The 26663-nt window shown below is 37.4% G+C and overlaps 1 protein-coding gene across 2 annotated transcripts in view; it reads left to right on the top strand.

The window, feature by feature from the left end:
- galnt9 (polypeptide N-acetylgalactosaminyltransferase 9) overlaps window positions 1-26663 on the top strand; it is a 71426-nt gene that overhangs the window by 27859 nt on the left and 16904 nt on the right. For both annotated transcript variants that reach the window (XM_077601319.1, XM_077601318.1), the window contains exons 3-6: window positions 2288-2454; window positions 8244-8418; window positions 17406-17603; window positions 21521-21638. In XM_077601319.1, coding sequence (XP_077457445.1) covers window positions 2288-2454; window positions 8244-8418; window positions 17406-17603; window positions 21521-21638 — 658 coding nt within the window. The remainder of the gene's footprint in view (window positions 1-2287; window positions 2455-8243; window positions 8419-17405; window positions 17604-21520; window positions 21639-26663) is intronic.

Here is a 26663-nt window from a genome sequence, read left to right as displayed (position 1 = left end):
CATGGCGCCTCAGGAAAAAAATGAAAAACAAACAAACTAAAATAACAAAACAAACACAATCACAGCAGTGATGAAGCAACTGAGTTTCGATGTTGATTAAGACAGACATATTTTATAAGCTGAACTATGACCATCTCCATCTCCGCCAATTTCATTCATGCAGGAAGTCTCTACTTTCCCTCATGAGATAAAATTAAAAATCTTCTTCCCTGTAATGTCCCTAATTTGGGATTCAATTACAGCTTACCTGCCAAGTACTGATCCTCAAGATTCCAATTTTTCTGTCACGTCTGATATGAGGATCGAAAGACTCATAAATTACCACCAATGAATGTTAACTTCTCTTGCATGAATAGTCTTTTCATCTAACCTGGCTTGAAATTGAAGAAAATACATTTGGAGCTCTTTAAGGTCGATCACACTCAATTAAAAAAAAATCTGATGTTCCCGTCGTAGATAGGACAAGTATTTCATTATGTATTTTATAATATCCGTACCTCAACACTTATAAGAGCAACTTCATTATCCCCGCATAATGACTTGGCAATGCTGAAAAGATGAAAAAAAGGAGACTGACGCAAATAAAACCGACATGTCAGTTCTTCTGCGAAGAGTCTAATTGGAACCGTGTGGAAAGATTCCGACTTTGTTGTGCCGTTGTACGCATTCCGCATTATAAATTCATCGAAAAGGCTCAGGGCCTGTCAACACTTTTATTCCTGACTTCAAAGTTGTAGTGTGTAAGTGAAAAAAAGATCGCAGTCAGCTACAAGTAAAAGGGAGCTTGAACTTAGTAGGAGGGAAAATACCATGGGGTTGTTGTTTGAAGGAGAAGGTGGGGAAGTATTCAACGTGTTCATTTCAATAATTTGCATCTGCATAGGTCTTACTTGAAACAACTTATAAGCAATTTAGCAAGTAGCGCGGTCGTTGTCGTTATGGTGAATATATGTTGCATTGTTACACATCATGACACCAGTCAAACCCAGTTTGACTCCCGTATTTTGCTGTTTAATATAACCCCCATTTAATATATATTAAACGGCAGGGGTATATTAAATGGCGCACAAACGGGAACGTACGATCCACTATGCACTCTTTATGCTGTGACGGGGTGCATCAATGTTTTGCAGACTAAAACTACTTACTGCTCAAGTTAAAACTACTTACTGCTGAATAAAGTCTGACTTGGAATTTTAATGAAATTAAGTATCTATAATTATGCCCCCATGAACACCATACAAATCTGGCCAAAAAAGCTGAGTTGCCGTTTAATATACCCGGATGTATTAAACGACAGGGGTATATTAAATGGCGCACAAACGGGAGACTCAAAAAAGCAAAATCATTTAATATACCCGGGTATATTAAACGGCAAAATATGGTATGTTGCATTGTTACACTTCATGACCCTTGAGCGGGGGTGGCAAACCCAGTTTGCCCCAACTAGTTTATTTTTTGGCGAACAAGAATTTACTGGCCGCCATTGACGGTGCTAAACATCTCCATTTGGACTGGGAATGAACGACGTTCAAAATGGATTGTACGTCTAGCGCCGTCAATGGGACTGAGAGTAAGATGAGAATCCACAAACAGTTGAAGTGAATGGGATGTCTATTGTTGTCAATGGCAGGCAAGAAGTTAATTTAGAGTCACTTTCTTGGCAAGGTCATGTCCTGAAAATTTGGATCATTTCCTATTGATTTTGGGGGAATTTCTAGGCTGCTTCCTGTTCATTGGTCGGTTTGTGCTTATTTTTCGGCATTTTCAGGTTGGGTTTAGGGTATTTTTATGGTGCCATTTTGACTGCAGGGGCAAAAGTTGAGTTCAGTTGAGTGGTGCGCATACTAGATCACACAAGACACAATTCAGTTTTTGCGGCACCCATGTCAAAAAAAAGCATTTGATTTTGTATCTAGAGTATGAATGATTGGTTCCAGCACCCCCCGCGACCCCAACGAGGATAAAGCGGAACAACCCCGTGGGCTGGATCAGGGTCTCCAAACCCGATGACCCAAATGTAGCTACTTTAGGATTTAGTTCCTCCCAATCCATAATCGTCAGTTTAACCAATCAGGTTTCTACTCCAACAACCAGCGCCTGACTGCAATCAACTGATTACGCTTGTAAAACAACAGATTGGTGAATTGATGTCCTCCTGTTTGCTTGGAATGAATTCCTGCAGCCAATGCAGTCTTTTGTGGAAGACTTTGGAGAATGAATCCAATGTCACCATAATGTGGGAAAAGTTTAGCCAATGATTCTAAAGCAGAACGTATGTTTACAGGTGCAAACAGCTAACGTATGCAGAAGACCTTCCTCAGATTTCAGTGGTTTTCATCTTCGTCAACGAGGCTCTGTCCGTAATTCTGCGCTCCGTACACAGTGTGGTCAACCACACGCCATCTCACCTGCTTAAAGAAATCATCTTGGTGGATGACAACAGCGATAGCGGTAAGAAAACAGCATATTAACAGCCTAATTAAACATGGTTTTATTTATTTTTTATATCAGTTTAACCTTTCTGGGCACAAAAGAGGAGTATTTGACCCAAAAAGTTGGTTGAAACATGTCCAAAATTATATATTTATTCCCTTAGTGTGTATGTTTTTAGAGTGAATTGTGTTCTTGCCACATACTCTTAACTTTAATCCGCAATATAGTTCTCAATTATTCATTAAAACTCATTGATTTGATGATATCATTAGGAATTGCAACTGGAGGATACATTTAAAAATAAAAATAAAAAGGCGAGTCTATTCAAAAGATGAAATTGAGTAAAAGGGGGTACGAAACAAACATAAATATGAATGGACACTGGTAATTGATGTAATCATAGCTGCGTGCTTTCCTTTGATAATTGTTTTTTATTGAATAGATGATGCACTTCTGAGTGTTCAATTTGATTTACTGTGGGTTTCTTATAAATAATGCTTAAATACAGTAAATTTTGTATTTCAGCCGTGATTAAGTCAATGATGTTTCCCTCAGATGCATTACAACTAATAAAAGTGTTTACACTGGCTGCAATTTCTAAATGTTGAATGCCAAAAAAAACCTCAGTCAAGTTAGTGTTTTCCTTTAAATTCATAGTAGTAATTCAATATCCTTGAACATTATAATCACTTTTCTGTCTTTTGTCTCTTCTCTTTTTCCTACTCTTACTTATTAAACCTATATTTTTGTCTTGTTACTTGGTTTGTATTTAGTTTCCTGTAACATGTTTAGCCCAAACTGTTCCTAAACAGATTCTATAGTCTAGAACAAGGGTGTCAGACTCGGGTTGGTTCGCGGGCCGCTTTAACGTCAACTCTATTTCATGTGGGCCGGCCCATTTTAGATATAATATTTAGATTTTTTTTTATATAAATGGATTAAATGAACTGGATTAAAGTCCCTGAATATTCAGTTTTTTATAGATCTAAAACAATGTTTATTTTAGCTTTTTTAAATATATTTTTAGTTTTTACAAAATGATTTTTGAAGTAAAAACAGAAAAAAATGATTAAAAAATTATAATTATTGATTTAAAAGGGGGAAAATCAGGAAATTTAATATACATCTATACTCTTCATTTTAATTTGATCTTAAAACAGAAAGTCGGCACTCATGATTTACTTTCTCGGGCTGCACAAAATGATGCGGCGGGCCAGATTTGGCCTCCAGGCCGCCACTTTGACACCTGTGGTCTAGAAAATGTATTTCTATGCGTATGGAACCGTGAAACCGGATAATTTGCAGTATGTGACTCCCTGTGAGTGAGTAACATGACTAAGGGGGGGTTGAAAACTGTCGACCTAGTTTGTCTACAGGCTCAAAAAAGAGAAAACAAAGGTGAGTTTCATCTTTTTCAAATCGTTTTTATCGTACTGTTCCCATGGAGATGAGGACAAGTCGTATGTTGTTTGATGCGCATTTCAGGTCATGATGCTCAACTCCACATCACAAAGGCTTTTGTGTTTAGAGTAGGTGGAACACTGAGCAAAGTAACCTTGGCCCTTCTTCACTCAGTTTGGTCAATCTCCTTCAGGTTAGCAGAGTTGAAAGAAACCTAAAAACAACTCCAGTAGATCAGTAAAACATTCACAATAGATGGGACGCAAAAAAAACAAAATGGAAAAACAGAAGCAGACAAATACCCTCATTAAAACACTGTACATAATCTGATGCAAGCGTTGCTTCTGTTTTTGTAGACCAAATGATCCTATAAAAACGATTATAAAATATGAACGATTATGAAATCACATACTAAATAATATTTTTTGATGTGTTGATGTTTAAAAAATTGAATGATCTTAAATCTGTTGTATGCATGGTCATGCACAAACATGGAGTACAGTGGTACCCCGAGATAGGAGCTTAATGTGCTTGTATGTCGATATTCTCGTAACTCAAACGAACGTTTCCCATAGAAATGAACTAAAAACAAATTAATTTGTATCAACCCTCTGAAAAAACACCAAAAACAGGATATTGGATTGGAAAAAATGTTTTATTTCTTCTAATTCGCCATCTATCAACAAAGTAACACATAACTAGTGGTTTAATATTACTAAAATGTGTTTAATAGTACTAAAATTATAAGGGGGAGAGGGAGAGAGAGACGGACAGAGGGGGGGGGGGGGTGGGGGGGGTGGATGTTGCACGGCAAAGCCCTCGTAACGTAACATAAACAAATTTAAATGAACTTGGATTGCGATGCAGACACACTCAAAAATAAGTTTTATTGAACCTAGCAGTAAACTTAATTCTAATTTAGTTTGACATTTGTATACCTTTCTTATCCCGGGTTGGCTCTTTTTGCCCTGCCTCCACACTGACTTTCACATGTAACCTAGATGTTTGCTTTTGTATTCCCTTCAAAATATTCCCAAAATGATGCACACAAATGTCCTCACGACGCACGACCACTTGCCAACGAGAAGTAGCATATATAACTTTCGTATTAGCGATCGCCTCGCAATGACTAACGAGAAAAAAAAACTGAAAAAATCCAACGCTCCGCCCAGTGCTTGCAGAGACATTACAAAGAGGGAGTTGCGACCAGAGACATTACACGAGGGAGTTGCGGGGAGAGAGACAGTGGCCATGATGTTCTTATGAGCAGCATCTCGCGTCCGCTGTCTACTCGTATATCAAAATTTGTTTCATATCTCAAGATAAATATTTGCTCAAAATTTTACTCGTATCTCAAATTGCTCGTATGTCGGGGCACTCGTATGTCGAGGTACCACTATACAAGTATAAATAATCCAGATCATACAATGATTCAACTACTATCGATTGGTGCTGAAAACTCTCTTGTCGTAAAAGAAAATGATGATGCTTCATGTATTCATTGGAGGATCAATTAATTTATGTTCAATATATTGCTCTACAATGTATTCTAAACTCCATAATTCGCTCTCCATGGACGGACTTTTGTGCTTGGATGGCACACGGTTCCATAAATTTTCTCCCAGTGATTATTACACTTTTGCATTAAAAAGTATGCCAGCTAATGAGCTGCAGTGAATTCTATTTTAATCAGACTTAATGAATTTATTCATACATGTTTACCCAAGTGATGTTTTGTACAGGTTGCCCAGGAAATCACAAAGGAAAGGGCATGCTTTTTTTTACGCTTTAATCACCTTCCCAATTATTCACCTTACTGAACTTTTGAACCCTCAATCTCAGAGCTGTGAGGCGAAGGTGGTAACCACTTTACCACTGTGCCACCATCTTGGGAACCTCTGTGACATAAGGCTCATGATAGCGATTCTCTCATGATATGGCAGTGCAGCGGATATTGATACGTGTGTCAGGAAATGAATTAATATGCCATGATGCAATGGTAAGAGAAAAAAACTCAATTTAAATTAAAATATGGTCTTTTTTTGCATTTGCCGACACAATTTGTAGAAAAAAGTCTAATCTTTGTTGTCATTGTACAAGTACCAACAAAATTAAAAATGCATCCCTTTATATTGTAAAGAAATTTGTATCTTTCGTAGCACACTTTTGTAGAGAGAAATTATCTTGGCAACCTATTTGTTCTTTTATTAGCCCATTTTCACCCAAGTTAACAATTTTTCGAATTTTCTAACGTTTTCAAAACATTTGCATAAAAGGCAAACCCATTTCTTAATATAAAAAGAATTAGAACCTATCCTCAAATGAGATTATAATGATTTAAATTGTCCCACCTTTTAACATGTCTATTCTTAACAGAATCATATTTAATATTTTGTCAGTATCCAAAAAATAGTTTGTCACACATCTAATCTGTAAAAGCTCCCCTAAATTACAGAAAACATAAGGCCTGAAATATTTCAATCAACATGTACCCATTCCAATAAAATATACAACAGTTTTAACAGGAAAAAAATATATATCTTGAACTATTTCCCAATGTTACAATTCTAGTGTAGGAGATATGATATGTATTTGACATATTTTCCAAACAGAGCCTGCACTATACACTCCTCGCATCTCTAACTTCTGTGTAGTCTGTTATTCTAATGAGGACAGATGCTCGACGTGTGTTCGTTTCCAAGCGCTTTGACTTCACGTTCGCCTTTTGCTCGGGAATTCTAGAAGAAGAAAAAAAGCAACTCTCCGAGTGGAAGTAAACAGAAGATCACACACAGTACATGTCACCCATTCACCGTAGATGAATCACAAGTCATGTTCCCCCTGTTGTCAATTGCTCTTGTCCTGCCAGCACTCTCCTTGTTATGACTAAAAAGTATCCATGAATGTACAAGTACACGTCAAAAATAAATAAATAAATGTCTCTATTGTATATGACGGGAGACTCCAGTTACGCTAATGAGGACAAGTGACATAGCAAATGAATGGATGCATGTCTAGTTCATATTTTCAAGCGACAGTCAAAAGGAAGCCGCGGATGCTGGCGGAAGCTGGTGCTGCGCTTCATGCTCCCGGGTTCATTTCTCTCTCTGGAAGTAGGACACTCAGCAATAAAGCATAGCAGCAGCCATCTATCTTCAAACACAAGAAAGAAAACAATTTGTCCAGCTGGACGCTTGCCCGGCAAACTTTGTTTTTAGTGGTGACAACCAGCCTCATCACTAACAGCAATAGAGAGAAGCTATTTATGTGATGTTCCAATCCAAAAGGTGATCTATTTACAAAATAGTAGATGAATAAGACGCTATACTCTAGTAGTGTACAGCAAGGGTGTCCAATTTTTTTTTCTATGTGCTCATTTCAGAAAAATCAAAGGATGCGGTAGCCATTTTAGAATCCTTCAAAAAGTGTTTAAACGTATTAAGTTATTTGTTATAAGTGACATGGATAGAACTCCAATCCATTTGACTGCGAGCCAATGGCAGTGGAAGTTGCTTCTACAATGCCAGCATTCCCATATAAAACAGATTTGATCTTTATAAGTGTCAATGGCAGTGAATGAGTGAACAAAATAATGCTGAGGTATAAAGATATTGTAAATGATTTGTAAATGAAAAACGGATTTATCGGAATATGGAACTGCACGTGATTAAATCACTTTGCTGTGAGCCAATAAAAAATGTTCAGGGGGCCATAGTTTGGTTACCCCAGGGGTACAAATGCAAAATCATGATATTCCTGTATTATTTGTTTCTTTGTAGTATATTTTTGTGACCTGTTATAAGTTATCCAAAACATATTGAATTAAAATAATGGAATAGCTTTTAACAGTGTAATGTACCTAGTAATTAATAATGCATGAAACAATCTATATTTACATGTATAGGACAAAAATTGGATTGGATAACTTTAGTCATCCCATATTCGGGAAATTTAATTGTCACAGTAGCAAGAGGGTAAGAATGAAGATATTTTAGACATAAATAGGTAATAAATAAGTTCATAAATAAATGAATAAATATAGAAATTAATAACTAAATATATAAATAAATAACTAAATATATAAATTAATATATAAATAAATAAATTTTATAAATATATATAAATACATATATAAATTAATATATAAATAAATATTTAAATAGATAAATAAACAAATAAATATATAAATAAGTGTGTTGCTGAAATATATATATATATACATAAAAATATAATATACATATATACACATTAAAATATTATTATATATACATACATAACATACATAATATATAAAAAAAACATTCAACAATCAACTATACTGGGAAAACAACTAACTACCGGGCAACACCATTTTGAAATTATTTCGGTTTATGGCATGTTTTTCCTATGTGCTTTTTTTTTTACAGTGGAGCTGAAATTGAACTTGGATCAGTATGTGAACAAACGTTACCCTGGCCTAGTCAAGATCGTGAGGAACAACAAAAGGGAAGGTCTGATCCGAGCCAGAATTCACGGCTGGAACGCAGCCACGGCCCCCGTTGTTGGCTTCTTTGATGCCCACGTCGAATTCAACATTGGCTGGTAAGAGAAGGACATGTTTAACACTTGCGGGTCAAAGGCCGACTCCTGTCTTTTGCCCTTTCTAACGTTCCAACACAGCAGGATGTCATGTAAAATTAGCATTATCACTGAAATATACACTTTGATCTACTGCCTGACCTTATCATATAATAGGCCTATCAAATACATGTAAAATGGAGGTATTCCCTTCTCAAGGATAGGCTGAAATGGCACATTCATTTAAAACTTATCATGGAATGCACAAGCAGGCCGAATACGGGAATGTGGGAGTGGATTTAATTAAGGGTGGCATTCACACGTAGCATTTCACATTATTTTACTCCGCGCTGTGGGTGTATTTATGGGATATGAAATTACATCTGGGGGCCTCAGTCCAATGTTGAGGTGCTACTTTCAATCAAGTCCAGTGTTATTTTTTTCAGCCTGCCTCATCCTGACAATGTTTGTGAGGGATGTTGAACAAACAAAAATAGAAATGAGACACTTTGATTTTTTGGGGGGAGCCGGATTCAAAGTTTTCAAACTTTTTACTGGCAATAAATGAATGCATCAATCACGTATGATCATTATTGTACACACAAAAGGTCACCCTGCACAAATGATCACTATATTTTGAATGCACCATTAAGTGTAAAGGAAGCTTTGTCATACAGGGGTGACTTTCACCTCAATTACTGAACGTAATGTGACACACTTTTGCAGTTTAAGAGGACCTGGACACCTCTATTTAATGAATGTAGTACATGAATTTGAAAAAAGGTATTTGGAAATTAATACCTTCTGTTTGGCCATTATCTTATTATTTACAATTTCCCCATTGAACAGACATAACTGGTCTCTCACATTTTCAATATTCCATGACGACTCATTGCATACTCTGCATTTGTGCGTATCATTTTTGTAGTGTTACAAAATATTCGCAGTGCTGCTGGCTCTTTACCAGAAAAAATGTATTTTCAATTGAAATAAATTACACTATTTGGAATGTTCTTTTACTAGAATACATTCTACAACACATGTGTCAAAGTGGCGGCCCGGGGGCCAAATGTGGCCCGCCGCATCATTTTGTGTGGCCCGGGAAAGTAAATCATGAGTGCTGACTTTCTGTTTTAGGATCAAATTAAAATGAAGAGTATAGATGTAGATTAAATTTCCTGATTTTTTCCCCCTTTTAAATCATTAATTGTAATTTTTTAATCATTTTTTCTGTTTTAAGTTCAAAAATCATTTTTTAAAATCTAAAAATATATTTCAAAAAAGCTAAAATAAGCATTGTTTTAGATCTCTAAAAAATGGAATATTCAGGGCTTTTAATCCAGTTCTTTAAATTCATTTATGAATAAAAAATCTAAATATTATATCTAAAATGGTCCGGCCCACATGAAATCGAGTTGACGTTAATGTGGCCCACGAACCAACCCGAGTCTGACACCCTTGGTCTACAACATTCATTAATCCCAGTTTTTGATGGGTTTGATGTTTAAGTCTCTCCATTTTTATGCACCAAAACTCATCAGACCTTGCCTTTCCTTAAAGGAAATCACATTTTGTTGCCGGGAAACACTCATGCAGAAAGTAAAGTTCCGGAAGCTTACAACAACAACCTAATTATATGTTCGATGTAGCCCGGCAGGTACTATTCGTGCCTGTGTGCTTGTTATTGGAAAGCTTAGATGCTGCTGCTCATCCATGGAAACGTGTCCTCAAACTACACGTGATGAAGTGCAGATTTATTTATTTTTTGGGTGGTGGTGGTTAGCAACACTAAAATTGATTGATCTTTATACCATAACTAAGAAGTGCGCAAATACAGCAAAGCAGGAAGTAGATTTGTGCGCGTGCACGTATGGGAACGAGTCAATTTGCATAATCCACCGTTTCTGCAAACATTTTATGCCGAAGGATCCAACCTCTGTCTACACTACCTATTTGTCACAATGGAATGTGTCAGCTATTTATCATAATATGATTATTCACCAGGACACATCTAGTGATTAGTAAGATGGATGGTTGTACTATGTTGCAAGTCTCCATCAATGACCTTGTGCTCGTCGCCTGTGCGTGTCGTGCCAGCAAAAGAATGCTGCCAACTCGCGTCGTGGCCTCTGTGTTTTGATTCATTGGCACGGCATTCCCAGTGGTTTGCTGTGTATTTGCAGTAAAAATGCTGTCGGCTCATATTAGCGGTTAAGCTGACATAGCTGTATTGGGTGGACGGTAGCTTGGTTTGGGCACCTGTTTGTTTCAAAGACTCTTTTACCTGCTGATTATATGATATGTGGCAGTTGTTGCAAGCCTAAGATGGTTCGCGAATATTGTTTTTAACATTTTATGTCATAGTGAGAATAAGTGGTCCAAGGGAAAGTATATTATTTACTCATTTTAGACTTAGCCAGTCACTTTTGGGCGTTTTTGTTTTTTTTACTTGGAAAAACTGGATTTCTGTAAGAGAAGTTTACTAACATTGAAACAACAGTAGACTGGGAATAACAAAAATTTAAATGACTTAGATTTTTTTTTAATAAGAAATTTGACTTATTATTTTTATTTATTCAATAGTTCATTTTCCGAACTGTTTATCCTCACATGGGTCACGGGGGTGCTCGAGCCTAGCCAGCCAAATACCAGCAGTAGACAGGGGGACACCCTAAATTGTTTACCAGCCAATCACAGGGAGATTGACAACCATTCATGCTCACACTTAGAATTTAATTATACTTGATGGGAGTGTATGGGATGTTTATATATTGGCATAGGGAATAATAATGGTATGGGAAGTTTAAAAAAACTAAATGTTATATATATGCTATACTACACAGGTGTCAAAGTGGCGGCCCAGGGGCCAAATCTGGCCCGCCGCATCATTTTGTGCGGCCCGAGTAAGTAAATCATGAGTGCCAACTTTCTGTTTTAGGATCAAATTCAAATGAAGAATATAGATGTATATTATATTTCCTTATTTTCCCCTTTTTAAATCAATAATTGCAATTTTTTATCCATTTTTTTCTTTTGGTGTTTTAGGTCAAAAAGCATTTTGTAAAATCTAAAAATAAATATGTAAAAACATTTTCGGTTTTCCACTTTAATATTGAATCTAATTTAAAAAAATGTTTCCATTTGAAATGAATAACAAATGATTATTAGATGTTTTCCCTTACTAAGAAAAATAAGTTCAAATAAACAGTTTTATATCTATAAAAAACTGAATATTTAGGGCTTTTGATCCAGTTCTTATAATCCAATTAAAAAAAAAATCTAAATATTATATCTAAAATGGTCCGGCCCACATGAAATCGAGTTGATGTTATTGCGCCCCGCGAACCAACCCGAGTTTGACACCCTTGCTATACTATAAACATGGTTCCTACTTCACGCAAATTCACTTAATACGGGTGGTTATGGAACGTATTAACTGCGAAAATCGAGGAACTACTGTATTTATCCATGAATGTACTTCTTCATAGCAAATTTGAACGAATAGAATAGAATATTATACACATATTACCCAACTTAATGGACCTTTCAGTGTACAAAAGGCAACTTCATGTCCCACTACTCCACCAGCGCTTTATTAAAAATACCATATTCCTGTACATACAACAAATTACAACAACCTTCATACCTGCTTTTAAAAAGAAATAACAAAAAGACAAAATCTGTGAACCTTTATCCAATCAGTCACAGCTTCAGCAAATGTACAAAGAGAATGGAATAGAATCGGAGAGTGCTGAAATAGCTTTTCATGTGTCACTAACTCACAACGGAAAAAAACAAACCCTGTCACCACATTAATATTCTCTTTTCAAACTTTTACTTTCTTTGAATCTTGTTCTGTTATGTCACCCACAATGAATATGCAATCCAATAATTTATAAACCTGACAGGCAGGGGAAAAGTGTACGAACTGTTTTTGAAGTTGGTTCAGTTAGTCAAGGTTTGGTTGGCTTTGAATTATGTATTATACAATATTTGAAATAGGTAGGCAACTTTTTTGGGCCATCTTATAAAATGACTCATGTTTTTTTTTCCTTTTCATAACCTTTGATGTCCTTATCAAGATAATTTGCGATGAAAATGCACGCAAGCTATTTCAGGTCATCTTTTTGCTTGTCTCTGCAAACAGCCAAATTCTCTGAAATATGACTGGATAGAATTGCATCATTTAATAATTAACTGTTTCATCATCAAGACATCTACAATATCCGTGAATATAAGCGGTACAGTGATTGGATGGCAGGATACTCTGTCATATAAATCTTTTAAGACGGGAGTGAAAACCTCAAATGGCAAAATTGAATCTCTTCTTGCATGGCTGCTCACATGTTCTGCTTCATTTAGCTCATGGTGGAATTAAAGGGTTATAATTTAAGACACCGGCAGCCCCATTGATTTTAAGGAATATTTTAAACTGTTTTAATTCCATTATTTGATCATTCCTCATTTTAGAGTGATTGAATTTGTTGTAATTTTGCATTAAAAGCTAGTTTGTAAGGAACAATCCATGTTAGCTTAGAAAATAATGGAATTAATGGACAAAATGGCACTAAAATATAATTGCGGGGGCATTTTTTAATATATTATCATATTAAAAAGGCTAGTTTGGCTGTGGATCTGTGGCAACAATACATTAGTGTCCTTGTTCCTGCAATACAAATATGCCGTGAGGAGACAATAAATGTACATCGATAGCATGAAACGGGCCATTAAAATGGAATTGCAAGGTGAGAAAAAAATAAGCGCAAGTGTTGGCACATTTTCACAATCTCTGGTTATTTATCATAGAAACACAGCATAATGGATCGCAGTGTGATTCTGCCTGCTTTGAATGGATATGCCTCTCATCTTTGTGCAGATAAGACGGAATATAAAAAGAAGGGAATGACACATGCAGACGCCATTCAATTTGTATGTGTCCTCATTTCCTATCTAATATCACGTCCTCATGGGTCCTTCTGGTTAGAAAGTAGCTTCTTGTTTTAGGGGTTGTTTGGGTTCTTGTGCATGCGAGAAGGTGTGCTTTCTAACCTCATAACAATAAGTCCAAAAAATGAGCAGTTGCATTTTTTAGGTTCGCGCAAATATCTCCTTTCCTTATTTTTATCGGAGAAATAACAAAAATATGTCGGTAACTTTGAACCAGTGGCGGGCCGTCAGGGCCTTCAAGGCCTTCTCTGCTGGCCTAAGAAATATCTGAATCATATATTATATTTTGTCCATCAATACTTATGAAATAATTCCAAATTGTCTGTTAGCTTCCTTTCATTGCTTTTCCCCCTGGTTGCACTGATTCCAGATGTGTCTTTTCATATTGAAGCATTTAACCAATCACATTTCAGCCATTATTTGTTGCCAGGGGGGTAGAAATCTGCCTCAAGGCCTTCACAATCAGTTCTGCAGGCTCTGCTGCATTAAACAAGCGTCAATAAGACTGTTGCTTTAACCAATCAGATTTCGAGTTGGCAACACCACAATGCCTTGTCGCAGGCGTAGGGATACGTCTTCGCTTTCACCAACTATGATTGGCTAGTGATTAGCCAGAGCTACCAAACTGTATCTGGAGCGAGCTGCACAAGCAAATATATTGTTGTGTTGCTTTAAAGCCATTTTCAACTATGCCAGAAATACGACAGGACAGGCTTGACTTTCAGCATTAGCTTCGATGGCGATAGAAAAGAAGGAAGAAAGAAAGGAGGATGGATATTGTGTACAGTTAAAAATGATTTTTGGTGAGTAAAATATGGCTATATTCCTAAATAATATTTCAATTGTGGGCCCGGTTCTGATATCTGAAAAGTTCCAGTGTTTGTATTTAAGCTCCAGTGTTTGTATTTAATCACTAAATGCTGCTAGGAAGTTGATTTTACCCCCATTTTAGTGCAATTTTTGCCATTTCGCCATTGACGTCCATCGCTGTCTTCTCACGGGGAAATCACCCCCCTGGCCCGGTTGTAATGTCTGAAAAGCTCCAGTATTCGTATTTAATCATTAAATGCTGCTAGGAAGTGGATTTTACTTGTTGAAGGCGCTACGAGAAAATGCACGGACCGCCACTGCTTTGAATAGATGTCTTTTCTGCTTGAGTGCTGACTCCATTTGGTTAAACGGGTGCCCCAAATGTTCGGAACCACATTTCCTATTATTTTTCACCAAGTATTTATTTACGATCTGGTAGTAAATAGGAAATAATAAATAATGTTCATGCCTCTCCAAGGTCACAGTAGAGATGTACTCTTTTTTATAGTGTACATGAATTTACTTGGATTGCAAGAAGCTGCCATACAGCTCAGCAGTTTGGGTAAATTCTGTCTTGAACATCTCACTGAGTCTCAATAAAAAGCTCAGTATTATTCATCGTTGGGAAGTTCATGTTAAACTAGAACCATGAGTCAAATGTCTCAAATAGTTCAACAGCTCATTACCACATATTCTGCGTTTGACAGGGTCAAATGTCCAATCTAGTCAAAATCTGATGCCTAAGTTGTTAACAGAAATAATTCAAATTCAAAGCAAAAGGCTGAAAAAAGCCTCAATTGGCTCTGGAGCCACAGAAAGTAAACGATAGTCATATTCAAAATTCAAAAATATTAAATCCCAAAATGCTATTTCTCCTAACGAGGAGAAAATGGCATTAATACTTTGGCTGATGAATAATAAATGTCTTTTTCTGTCTTCGGTGGAGCTGAGACAGCTCTAATAGCTTTATTGTTATCTTATACGAACTTTATTATAAATCATTCATCCACGATCCAGAATAGCTTTTTGTATCATGTGCAGTTGTGTTTTATACTGCTCTGTTGTAGTTGTACTTCAAAACCTTCCCCCATATGGAAAGGACTACTTTTACTGGAGAAAGACAAATGGGTTCTACTGTAGAGGAGATGAGGCGAGAGAGAGACCACAGAAATCCAGGTGAACAGAGGCACTGGGCGGAAAGATGCAGAGAAACTGGAAGTGTGGGAATATCCTTCAGAGACGCATTTATCACAGTGTAATTGCAGCCTCCTTTTATAAATTTAGAAGTATATCACATGACACCCTGAGTGTACTAGGACTCGCTTTGAAAATATGGTACTCGGATGTTTCGTCGAAAGACGTTTGGTCCCCGGACGTTTGGTCAATCGGACGTTTGGTCGACCGGACATTTGGTCGAACGGACGTTTGGTCGAACGGACGTTTGGTCGAACGGACGTTTGGTCGAACGGACGTTTGGTCGAACGGACGTTTGGTCGAACGGACGTTTGGTCGAACGGACGTTTGGTCGAACGGACGTTTGGTCGAACGGACGTTTGGTCGAACGGACGTTTGGTCGAACGGACGTTTGGTCGACCGGACGTTTGGTCGACCGGACGTTTGGTCGACCGGACGTTTGGTCAATCGGACGTTTGGTCAATCGGACGTTTGGTCGACCGGACATTTGGTCGAACGGACGTTTGGTCGAACGGACGTTTGGTCGAACGGACGTTTGGTCGAACGGACGTTTGGTCGAACGGACGTTTGGTCGAACGGACGTTTGGTCGAACGGACGTTTGGTCGAACGGACGTTTGGTCGAACGGACGTTTGGTCGAACGGACGTTTGGTCGAACGGACGTTTGGTCGAACGGACGTTTGGTCGAACGGACGTTTGGTCGAACGGACGTTTGGTCGAACGGACGTTTGGTCGCCCGGTTGTTACTGTTGAAACCAGCTCTCAAAATTATGATCATGAGAGAGAGAGTGAATTTAATATCTAAATATCTAATATCAAAATAGCAACAGTAAACTCTCTGTAATAATTTGACAGCGAGTGAACCCGGCGACCAAACGTCCGTTCGACCAAACGTCCGGTCACGGAAGATATGGTAGATATCATCTCCAAGCATGAGAACCAGTGTGCAAATGTAGACTACCAGAAGCAATCTCTTCGCGGTAACATGAAGACATCAAGACTTGACGTGGTTAATTTGTTATATGACAAAAGGACCCAGGACTCTACGAGGGGATTGAGGAGAATGCCAAACGTGGGTCTTGAAGTAGATGCAGAAATTTGGATCGGGAAGAGCAACAGGTTTAAAACTGCCAGAAAATGAGGTGCAGGTGGCAGTAGGATGGTGGTGAGTAAAATAATCCTGTTTGGGTGAGGAAGATGGAGAAAATAAATAAATAAATACATCCAAGTTGCTTTCTTAGTCAGCCTTGGGATAATCTTGACATTTTTTTATCATGAGTTAGCGCATTCCAAATCGGTTTCTGTGGTTCACTTACGGAAAATGATTTTTGCAAGACTCACATTATCAACTGTGAGGAAAATTTGTCAGTTGTTTTGATGTTAAATTGTGCCGGTTTGCCGGAGTATATCACTGCGGAGAATTGAGCAAAAACTAAATTGGCTGAAAATGAAATGTGAGATGAAAAAGGCAGCTGTGTGTAAATAGTCTCAGTATCAATTGGTGGATTCAATAAAACTGTCGATTCCATCTTAATATGGAACAAAAAACTGGAATAACTTATTTTAACAAAGATATGTGGAAAAAAAAGTTCATTTATCTTCCAGGTTTATCCAACTTTACAACGTCTTTTTCTTGAGTTTGTATCCGTTTTTGCTACCGCAACCAAGATGGCGCCGTTCAAGTGGCAGCCGGTGGTGGTAGCAGCTCCGTCCACTCTTGTCCGTCTTGTGTTTTTGCTGCTTTTCTGTCATAATGATTTGATTTGGTGATTCTTAATGATCCCATTTACTTTGCTTTGCTTTGTACTTTGTGCTTTTGCTTTGTTGTTCTGCGGCCTTTGCGACTGTACTGTCTAACTTGTAACTATGTGTAACTAAAGGTTATCATTTGCAAAAGATGTTTGTGAGTAGGTTTCTAGTACCGTGTTTGTCAATTCATAGTCAATTTTTGACAAACATTCTAATTCTGCTGACCTATTTAACAACTCATTCTTTATTTTTACCAGACCAGCATTTGTTCATTAATCTGTCATTCATTTTTTCCTCTCTTTTCTATCAAAGGGCTGAACCTATTCTCACCCGAATGAAAGAGGATCACACCCGCATCATTTTACCTGCCATCGACAACATCAAATATAACACATTTGAAGTGCAGCAGTACGCCAACGCTGCCCACGGCTACAATTGGGGGCTGTGGTGTATGTACATCATTCCTCCGCAGGAGTGGCTGGACAAGGGCGATGAGACAGCTCCTATCAGGTGAGCACTCCAACCAGTGAACAACATCCATAATAGATGATGATGTTTGATGAAATATGGATAACTCCAGTTGACTTATTCATGTGGCTATCCGTCAGGGAAAGGTCCTGTTTAGGTTGATGTGTGGATGGGGGGGCTTCATTGGGTAGAGCAGCTGTTTGAGTGACCAAACGGTGGTCAGTTGAAATACCACCTCTGTCAGAGTTCTCGTGCAAGACGGTTCACCCTAAATCACAGGTGTCAAAGTGGCGTCCTGGGGGCCAAATCTGGCCCGCCGCATCATTTTGTGCGGCCCGAGAAAGTAAATCATGAGTGTTGACTTTCTGTTTTAGGATCACATTAAAATGAAGAGTATAGATGTATATTGAATTTTCCTGATTTTCCCCTTTTAAATTGATAATTGTAATTTTTTAATCAGTTTTTTTCTGTTTTTAGTTCAAAAATCATTTTGTAAAATCGAGAAATATATTTTAAAAAGCTAAAATAAACATTGTTTTAGATCTATAAAAAAATTGAATATTCAGGCCCTTTAATCCAGTTCAATTAAACCCTTTATTAAAAAAAAACCTAAATATTATATCTAAAATGGTCCGGCCCACGTGAAATCGAGTTGACGTTAAAGCAACCCCCGAACCAACCCGAGTCCGACACCCTTGCCCTAAATGAATACGTGAATTGTTCATAATAGGGTTTAGACACTGTCATATTGTAGATAAAGTGCTGTCTGTATGAGTGCACTCTATTTATCATTAATCTAGGAGGTGCCACCCAAATACACAAATAAATATTCCAATTGAAAGCGTTCTACTTATCCCTATAAATGCTTTCATTTGTATGCAGAATGACAAGGCCACAACAATACTGCATCATTTATGTACTTGGGGGGCATCCAGGACCCCGCTTGGATCACATTGAGGTAGAATCCTATAATTGGTCATCTATACTTCAGGAAATTCATTCATTTTCCCTATCGCTTATCCTCGCGGGGGGTGCTGGAGCCAAATTCCGCCAACTATGGGCACTAGATAAGGCCGGACACTCTAAAATGGTGGCCAGCCAATCACAGGGCATACAGAGACAGATGACCAATTATGCCTAGGGGAGATTTAGAGGGATCAACCAGTCTACGGCTTATGTTTTTACCCAGAGAAAACCTACACAAGCCTAGGGAGAACATGCACACTCCACACAGGAAGGTCGGGATCGAACCCTCGATCCCAGAACTGTGGAGTCTTTGCGTTAACCACTCATCCACCGGGCCGCCTGATTTAATTAATTAGAAACTGAAAACAAGTTAACTTATTATTTAAGGTATATTGAAATTAGGCTATATTCACAGTTGGTATAATTAGAATAAAGTAATATATAGTGAGTCATTTATTAATTATGTCATTAAAGGCTGTCTTTTTAATGAGTTTTCATGCATAATAGTACTTTCTGAAAAAAGAAGAATTTTTGTTGCTGCTATAATGATTTTTTTGGAGAGCTCTTGTCTCGTGTATTATTAGTAGTCTGAAGAGTGTCAATGGTTGTCGTTATGTTGTTTTACTTCAACATCTGTACCCGTGTCAGATAAGATGAGAGCCGTGGGCCCGGCAGAAGTGGCCCATGTTAGTTTATTGGTAGTTTGCTGCTTATGTACAGATTGCCTCAAGGGTAAAGTGTTTCGGCTGTGTGGATTTCTATTGGAAATCATTGACCCCCTTGTTCCGCAACAACAGAAGCTAGGTGGCCATTTAAAACTCGTTCCGAGTGCCCTTTCTGTCTATTTGATCACCAAAAAAGGCAAGAAAATACAAAAGAAAGTACAAAAATTGCGATGAAGTTATCACATTGTATGGATCGTTCAGTGTATTCATTTTTGGGATCTCAGATAAGGATAAATTCATGATGAAATAGGTCATGTAGGAGTTTTTTTTAACTATCTGACGGTTCTTGTGCTCAAAACAATGAAAACAAAGTAAAATATGTGATAGTATAAATCCATACTGATGTTTGGAAAAAGTAGTCTACATTAAAATATCATTTGGAGTTGAGATGAAAAAAGATGAGCAGTGTCATTTAATTCACATTTTCTCCAATGATTATTTTGTTTCTGATGGCCTACACTTGAAAATGATCATGCCAGCATAAAATGCAAATGAAATTTAGTTTTTGTTCATTTCGTTTTCTTACCATTTTTCTTTAATGTGACTGTGGTATACGTACTCCAAGTACAAGCACCTTTCACTTTGTGATTCATAGCAAATTGCGCACTGAACCTTCTTAATGTTCCTTCAGTGAATCATAAAGAAAAACCATTGGGATTTCTCTTTCATGACTGAATTGGCAGCCGTGTGTAGGCATGCAAGATCTGATACGGTGAACTTACTTGCGGCATCTTTACAGAAAAAGAAAAAAAAGAATGTAGCGAGCCACTTTAGAGAAAAATAACCCTTGCGTACACTGACAGAATAGAGTGCTTTTTACGCGTCTTTGTCCTAGACCACTCAAGAACGGACTTGGCCTGGATGATAATATTAAAGGAGACCTCGGACGGAAGATCTGCTAGCGTTGAGCCCCCTACTTTTGTGAAGGATGTTTTCCAAGGTCATTTTCAGGTTGTGTCACTTTGAGAAGTGCAATTGTGCAATTAACTGTTTATAGGACATCATTTAACTCATTGGCTGCTGTTGACAGTGATAGAAAACCACTCCATTTTGGCATTTTGACTAGTCTAGACTAATGTATTGGACATTAGAGCTGTAAATGGCAATGAAACAGAAAGATTTATAGCCATTCCACCCAATATAAATTACTGTATTTCCGCACTATAAGGCGCAACTAAAAGACTTTAGTGTACACCTTGTATATGTATCAATATTGGTTACTCATTGTATGGAATTCCCTTCAGAACAGCTCCATCTATTCAATATATATAACACCCCACTACTACTATTATTACAGCTCCATCTAGAGCAGGGGTGTCAGACTCGGGTTGGTTCGCGGGCCGCGTTAATTTCAACTCGATTTCATGTGGGCCGCGGACCATTTTAGATATAATATTTAGATTTTTTTTAATAAATGGATTAAAAGAACTGGATTAAAAGCCCTGAATATTCATTTTTTTATAGATCTAAAACAATGTTTATTTTAGCTTTTTTAAATATATTTTTAGATTTTACAAAATGATTTTTGAACTAAAAACAAAGAAAAAAATGATTAAAAAAATTACAATTATTGATTTAAAAGGGGGAAAATCAGGAAATGTTATATACATCAATACTCTTCATTTTAATTTGATGCTAAAACAGAAAGTCGGCACTAATGATTTACTTTCCCGGGCCACACAAAATGATAAGGCGGGCCAGATTTGGCCCCCGGGCCGCCACTTTGACACATGTGCTCTAGAAGATGTAAAACACAATCCTCAACTACCACTACTGCATTTTCTAATCCAGTGCGCCTTAGATGTAGTTGACCCAAGATGGCGGCACGCACGGGTGCAGCGGCTCTTTGCTCTCCAGTTTGGTGTTTTGTTTTCTCATCAATTTCTTTATACGCAGATGTGTATGATGACAATAAAGGCTTTTGATTTTTTTTTTGATATACGAAACTAATTTTTAAGATGGGCCGTTCATTGTAGATGCGCCTTATAGTGTGGAATATACGGTACTAGGCATGGCTATTTTTCATACAATGTAGGATCTTATCAACATGTTGAAAGTGGGAAAAAATAGAGGGGAAAAGATATTTATTTTAAGGGAATGGTGGGGAAAATGAAACAACCAACATAGTAGTGATCTACTATGTCTAATTTAATAGTACTTTTTATGCCAAGAAGTAGCTTTACGGGCACTGCCAAAATCGATTAATGGCGGCCAAAGTATTCGTTTATGCATGATACACTAACGATGCTGTCCTCTCTCTTTTTCCAGAACTCCAGCCATGATTGGCTGCTCTTTTGTGGTAGACCGTGAATACTTTGGACAGATTGGTCTGTTGGATCCTGGTATGGAAGTCTACGGAGGAGAGAACATTGAGCTCGGCATGCGGGTAATGTCTTGACTATATTACACAAATGGCTTGAAATGAAATCACTCCTGGAGATTGTATTAAGAAAAAGCAAGAAAATGTTCTATTTGAATTGGAGAAAAAAAATGTAAAAACGAATCTGAAAGACAAATGTAATATTTAAATAGGTAATATTTATATAATTAATTATGCTTTGACTTGTAAAATATTCTGTTTATATTTGCCACAGCTTTTGCGAATACATTTCCCATGCTTCGCAGCCTACGGGCGCCAGATCCAAAAGCCCAGCGGCATCAACAGAAACTATGATTAAAATGTGCAGGGTTAGAATTTTTCAAATTGAAGTGCACAGGGAAAATAAATCCTTTTTATGCAAATTCACAGCCAACCTAAAGGCTCTTTTGGAGTTGAATTTAACGCTTCATGCAAGCCAAATGATTGAAAAATTGGTTTGCTGGTTTGCTCATTAAAATCATCAAAATTCGCCTAAACCTGGTGGATCCATTGTGACTTTAAATGCTCACCTAAACCTTTTACATGTGAAAAGGCTAACATGCTAAACCTTAAACATCCCATTTATCCAAGTGAGAATCTTCAGATGGCATCTGCATTACTATATCACCCCCCATTTACAAAATGCCTGTGAAAAATGAGTGTGCTTCACAAATCTCAGTGAAACCAACAATGTTTATGGTGTTCGATTACAAATTCAGAGACCATCATTATTCCACATTTGAGTCGAAATTCCGCTCCATCAATTAGAATGTCTCATACCGTGAACAACGTAGATATAATGCAGCATTTTAGCCAGTCTCTCTGATTGTTAGTGCTCTATAGTTACATCTATAACTCAATTTGATGCATTATTTGGCATCCCAGTGCTCACCATATATTTTCATGCAGTAAAGACACTTTTATGTATCTGACGATAACTGAATCGGAATTTAGAAGGAAGATGACATCATCTTATTAAAGGATGTGATACAGGATGATGATAGTTTTTTTGGCCAATGCGATAAACTATGTAAATCATAAGTGTCAAAGTGGCGGCCCGGGGGCCAAATCTGGCCCGCCGCATCACTTTGTGTGGCCTGGGAAAGTAAATCATGAATGCTGACTTTCTGTTTTGGGATCAAATTAAAATGAAGAGTATAGATGTATATTAAATTTCCTGATTTCCCCCCTTTTTAAATCAATAATTGTAATTTTTTAATCCATTTTTTCTGTGTTTTTAGTTCAAAAATCATTTTGTAAAATCTAAAAATATATTTAAAAAAATCTAAAATAAACATTGTTTTAGATCTATAAAAAATGAATATTCAGGGCGTTTAATTCATTTATTTAAAAAAATCTAAATATTATATCTAAAATGGTCCGGCCCACATGAAATCAAGTTGACATTAACGCGGCCCGCGAACCAACCCGAGTCTGACACCCCTGAATTTTGTAAATGATTACATATTACATATAAATATGCATATTTATTGCTTAAATTAGATTTCTGTTGGCAACCCAAACGCAATTACCTCTTCTCGTGTGTCCTGACTGTGAGAAATTAGAACTCAGGGGATTAAATAAGCTTGACTAGATCTACGTGCATCAATTTGATTCAGAACATGGCAACTAAGAGAAGAAATATGGTCTTCTGATGAGGGAATGGCGTTACCTCCACGATGAGATGTGCCATCTGGGATAGGCTTGATTGACAAGAACAAGTTAAGCAATTAGTCAGAGTAGCTCGCAATAACCGAGTCTGCAGAAATGCTAGATGACTACGGGGGGGCTGACGAAAAAGACAGGGTCCAGACAGAAAGGTTACATGCCATTTATAATTTATAGTTGGCTGCTGCTTCTGTTCTTGGAACAGGGAGGCCTCTGTGTGAGTCAATAGGATTGTCTGTCCTCAATTGTGTTGGGTTCATGAGGGAGTCAAATGCAATGTTTGTAGTAAACATTAAGACGGGAAAAGGGAAATGTGTGCTCGGTTTAAATGGGAAAGCCAAGCAAAAACAAAAAGGTTAGGGACAGAAATAATGCTTCTAACAGAAAGGTCAATGTGATATTAGCTGCTAATGAATTTGGATGATGTCGCTTCTTATGAGTTCGAGACCTTTTGTTTCTAATTTCCCCAATGGTAGAGGTATTATTGCTGATCTCAAACAGACCTTGGAACACTTCAATAATGCTCATTGACTCTACAATACAATTCATGCACATAAGACATAAATGAAATGAGATTTTTTTCTTTTTAAAAAGCAAGGATATATAATCGTGTTGTTTTTTGGATCTTTAGTTTAACGACATTGCGACAAGGACAGCCTAAACATCCACTTTCCAAAGTCGAATGCTAATTTGAATCACTATAGCTTTACTTTAAACATTGGGTTTACATCAAAAGAATTCAAGCTGTGCTCTGAAATCTGTTTTATTCTCAAAAGGAAACCAGGAAATAGGATGTGCTAGTCAGTTTCCTTTGGGGGGCCACAAATAACAATAAAAGCAATGGAACAAAGATTCTGTTTATTTTTAAATTCACAATTCAACCTTCAAAACTACTGCCAATCGCAGGATTGACTGGCCACCGATTCAAGGTATTCACCGCCTGGTGACTGTAGTTAGCTGGGATAGGCTCCAGCACCCTTGTGAGGATAAGCGCTTCATAAAATGAATGCATGAACCTTCACAACTATCTCTTGATTGTCCTTGGAACGTCTGGTCCTTGTGTATGCTCTCCTTGTGAAGGGAGATAATTAAAGACTAACACTTCTACCAACAAGAGAGCAATGAGACAAACTGTAATTACGCTTTCCTTTGCTCTCCTGGATCTTTAGCCTTGTTTTTTACACTTGGGAGGATTACGTGTTGTCTGACACATTTGGTAATGCAAAATATAGGTCTCTCTTGTTTTCTGTTTTAATCATGAAAATAAAAGATTTGTTTGTTTTGTATAGGGTTGAATATTTGTTTTTCAATTGGAAAAATGGCATAATGGTCGTGATATAATTTCTCGTATCTGTATTTTATTCAATTCCACCTCACCCTGCGACAATACTTTGTGTCAGTACTTCATCAAGTGATGTATTTAATAACAATATTTCGTTTTTAGTTCGGTAGTTAAATTGTGTTACTCTGCATCGTCCTTTTCCTGCACTGAGCTATCATATAAAGTATTTTTACCAGATGGTGCAAAAATTGCTATGACCACTGTAAATTTGCAAACATTTCTTCAAGCAATGCACCAACGGTGCTCCTTTTTGAAGTACCTAGTTTTTGAGTCTGATGTGGTTTTGTAGATTAGATTAGAACTTTATTTCATCCCGTATTTGGGAAATTTCTTGTTTGCAGTAGCAAGACAGACACACAAGACATTGTAGACCTAGTTCAAAAACTGGAGCCACAATGGGAAGTCCACAAAGTGTGGACCTTCTGCAGACTGAGACTGAAGTTACCACACAGTCCCTCAGTAGCCTGGAGGTTGTAGTGGATCATACTCAGAGCATTTGCACCACTGATGCGTTTCAACCCTTCTTTAATTAACCCTAAAAACCCCTCTCTTATTTTTATTTGCATCAAGATTCTACAGGAGTCTTGTTTAGTGGATTCAGTAATTCATGTTTTTCATTCTTCTCCTTAAATTGGACCTATTCAGACGCAAAAGACTAGCTTCCATTGCATATCAACATCTACTTGACCATGTGTTGCATTTAATTTGTAACTTAGAGACGAACAAACATGCATTGATGGAAAGTATGCAAACAGCAAATTTCCTTGACCTCTAATAATAAACAAAATGTTATAGCGAAAAAAAATATATTGAGGTTTTTTTTCAGCTATTTGACCTTGGAAGAAAAATAATTGTATTTTTTTCATTTAATTAGGAAATTGTTTCCACTGCGATGCAAGATAACGCTGTTGCTTGCCACTTTTAGTGTCAGAATAATATACATTCAAATCTATTTGAAAATTGTTGTTAGAAAGCGTGATCCTGAATAATTGAGCTGAATATTTTAGCCGTGCTCAATCAGGAGTGCTGATGATTATAGCTCTGGCCTTGAACCCGTCCAGTCTGCAGCTTCTTGCAGCAAGAGCGGCGACCTTGTGAAGGACAAGTGTGTTGCTCTGAGGCGGCAATAAACCCCGGCCATCTGTGGACACCAGCCACTTTGGCAGGGTCGAAATCACAGCCTACCGCACACAGCACATCTAGAAGCAAATGACTGTTGTCGCTGACCATATGTGAGTCACTTCCAACAAGGAAATTACAAAAGCTGATAACAAATCTTTTGGATGTGGACAAATTCCATTTAATTAAACGCTAAGAGTCTCACAGGCACCAGCAATTATTGGAGCAATTTCATGGATTCAACTCGTAATTATTTGTGTAACCAATGCTGACTTTACTATAATATCGACCCCTCCGTACAGTGTATACATTAACTTTGCTGAGGGATTTCATCTACTACAATTTGGACCCCGCTATTACCAGGTCTCTTATTGGCTATGATCTCAAGACAATGAGAAAAAAAAGCCTAATTAATGGCTCTATTATTTTGAGCTTTATCTGGACATCCAGTTAAGATCTCTGCTCTTCTCAAGTAACTTTTTCATGAAGCTCAATTGATTTTTTTCCTCACTGCGCGTGTTGAGGACCAACATGGGTAAAATCATCGGCCCTCCACTGATGTAGTAGTAGTATTTGATATTGATCCAGCCTTTTTGTCTTTTTGAATTCGTGCATTATTTAGTAGCCGGATCAATCTGTTCCAGCTTAATGGACTGAGTTTTAGTTAGGCCAATGTTTATTACTGTACGCTTGAGTTCAGATCTTTATTGTATGGGGCAGCTAAGGTGACATAGAAAGTGAACAAAAACTCCAAAGTAATTGCAGGATCATGTAAAGATTGTTAAAGGAGAACAGAAAATGTACGTTAAGTCCAGGTGAATATGAGGAGCAAGGCCAACAACAAAAATATACAAAGGACAAGAACTCAGACAAGGCCAGGAACAAAATAATTATAATAACAGACAAGACAAACACCCTAACAG

The sequence above is a fragment of the Stigmatopora argus genome, chromosome 5 (assembly GCF_051989625.1).
Source record: "Stigmatopora argus isolate UIUO_Sarg chromosome 5, RoL_Sarg_1.0, whole genome shotgun sequence".
Lineage (NCBI taxonomy): Eukaryota > Metazoa > Chordata > Actinopteri > Syngnathiformes > Syngnathidae > Stigmatopora > Stigmatopora argus.
This window is presented reverse-complemented; position numbering and strand designations above follow the sequence as displayed.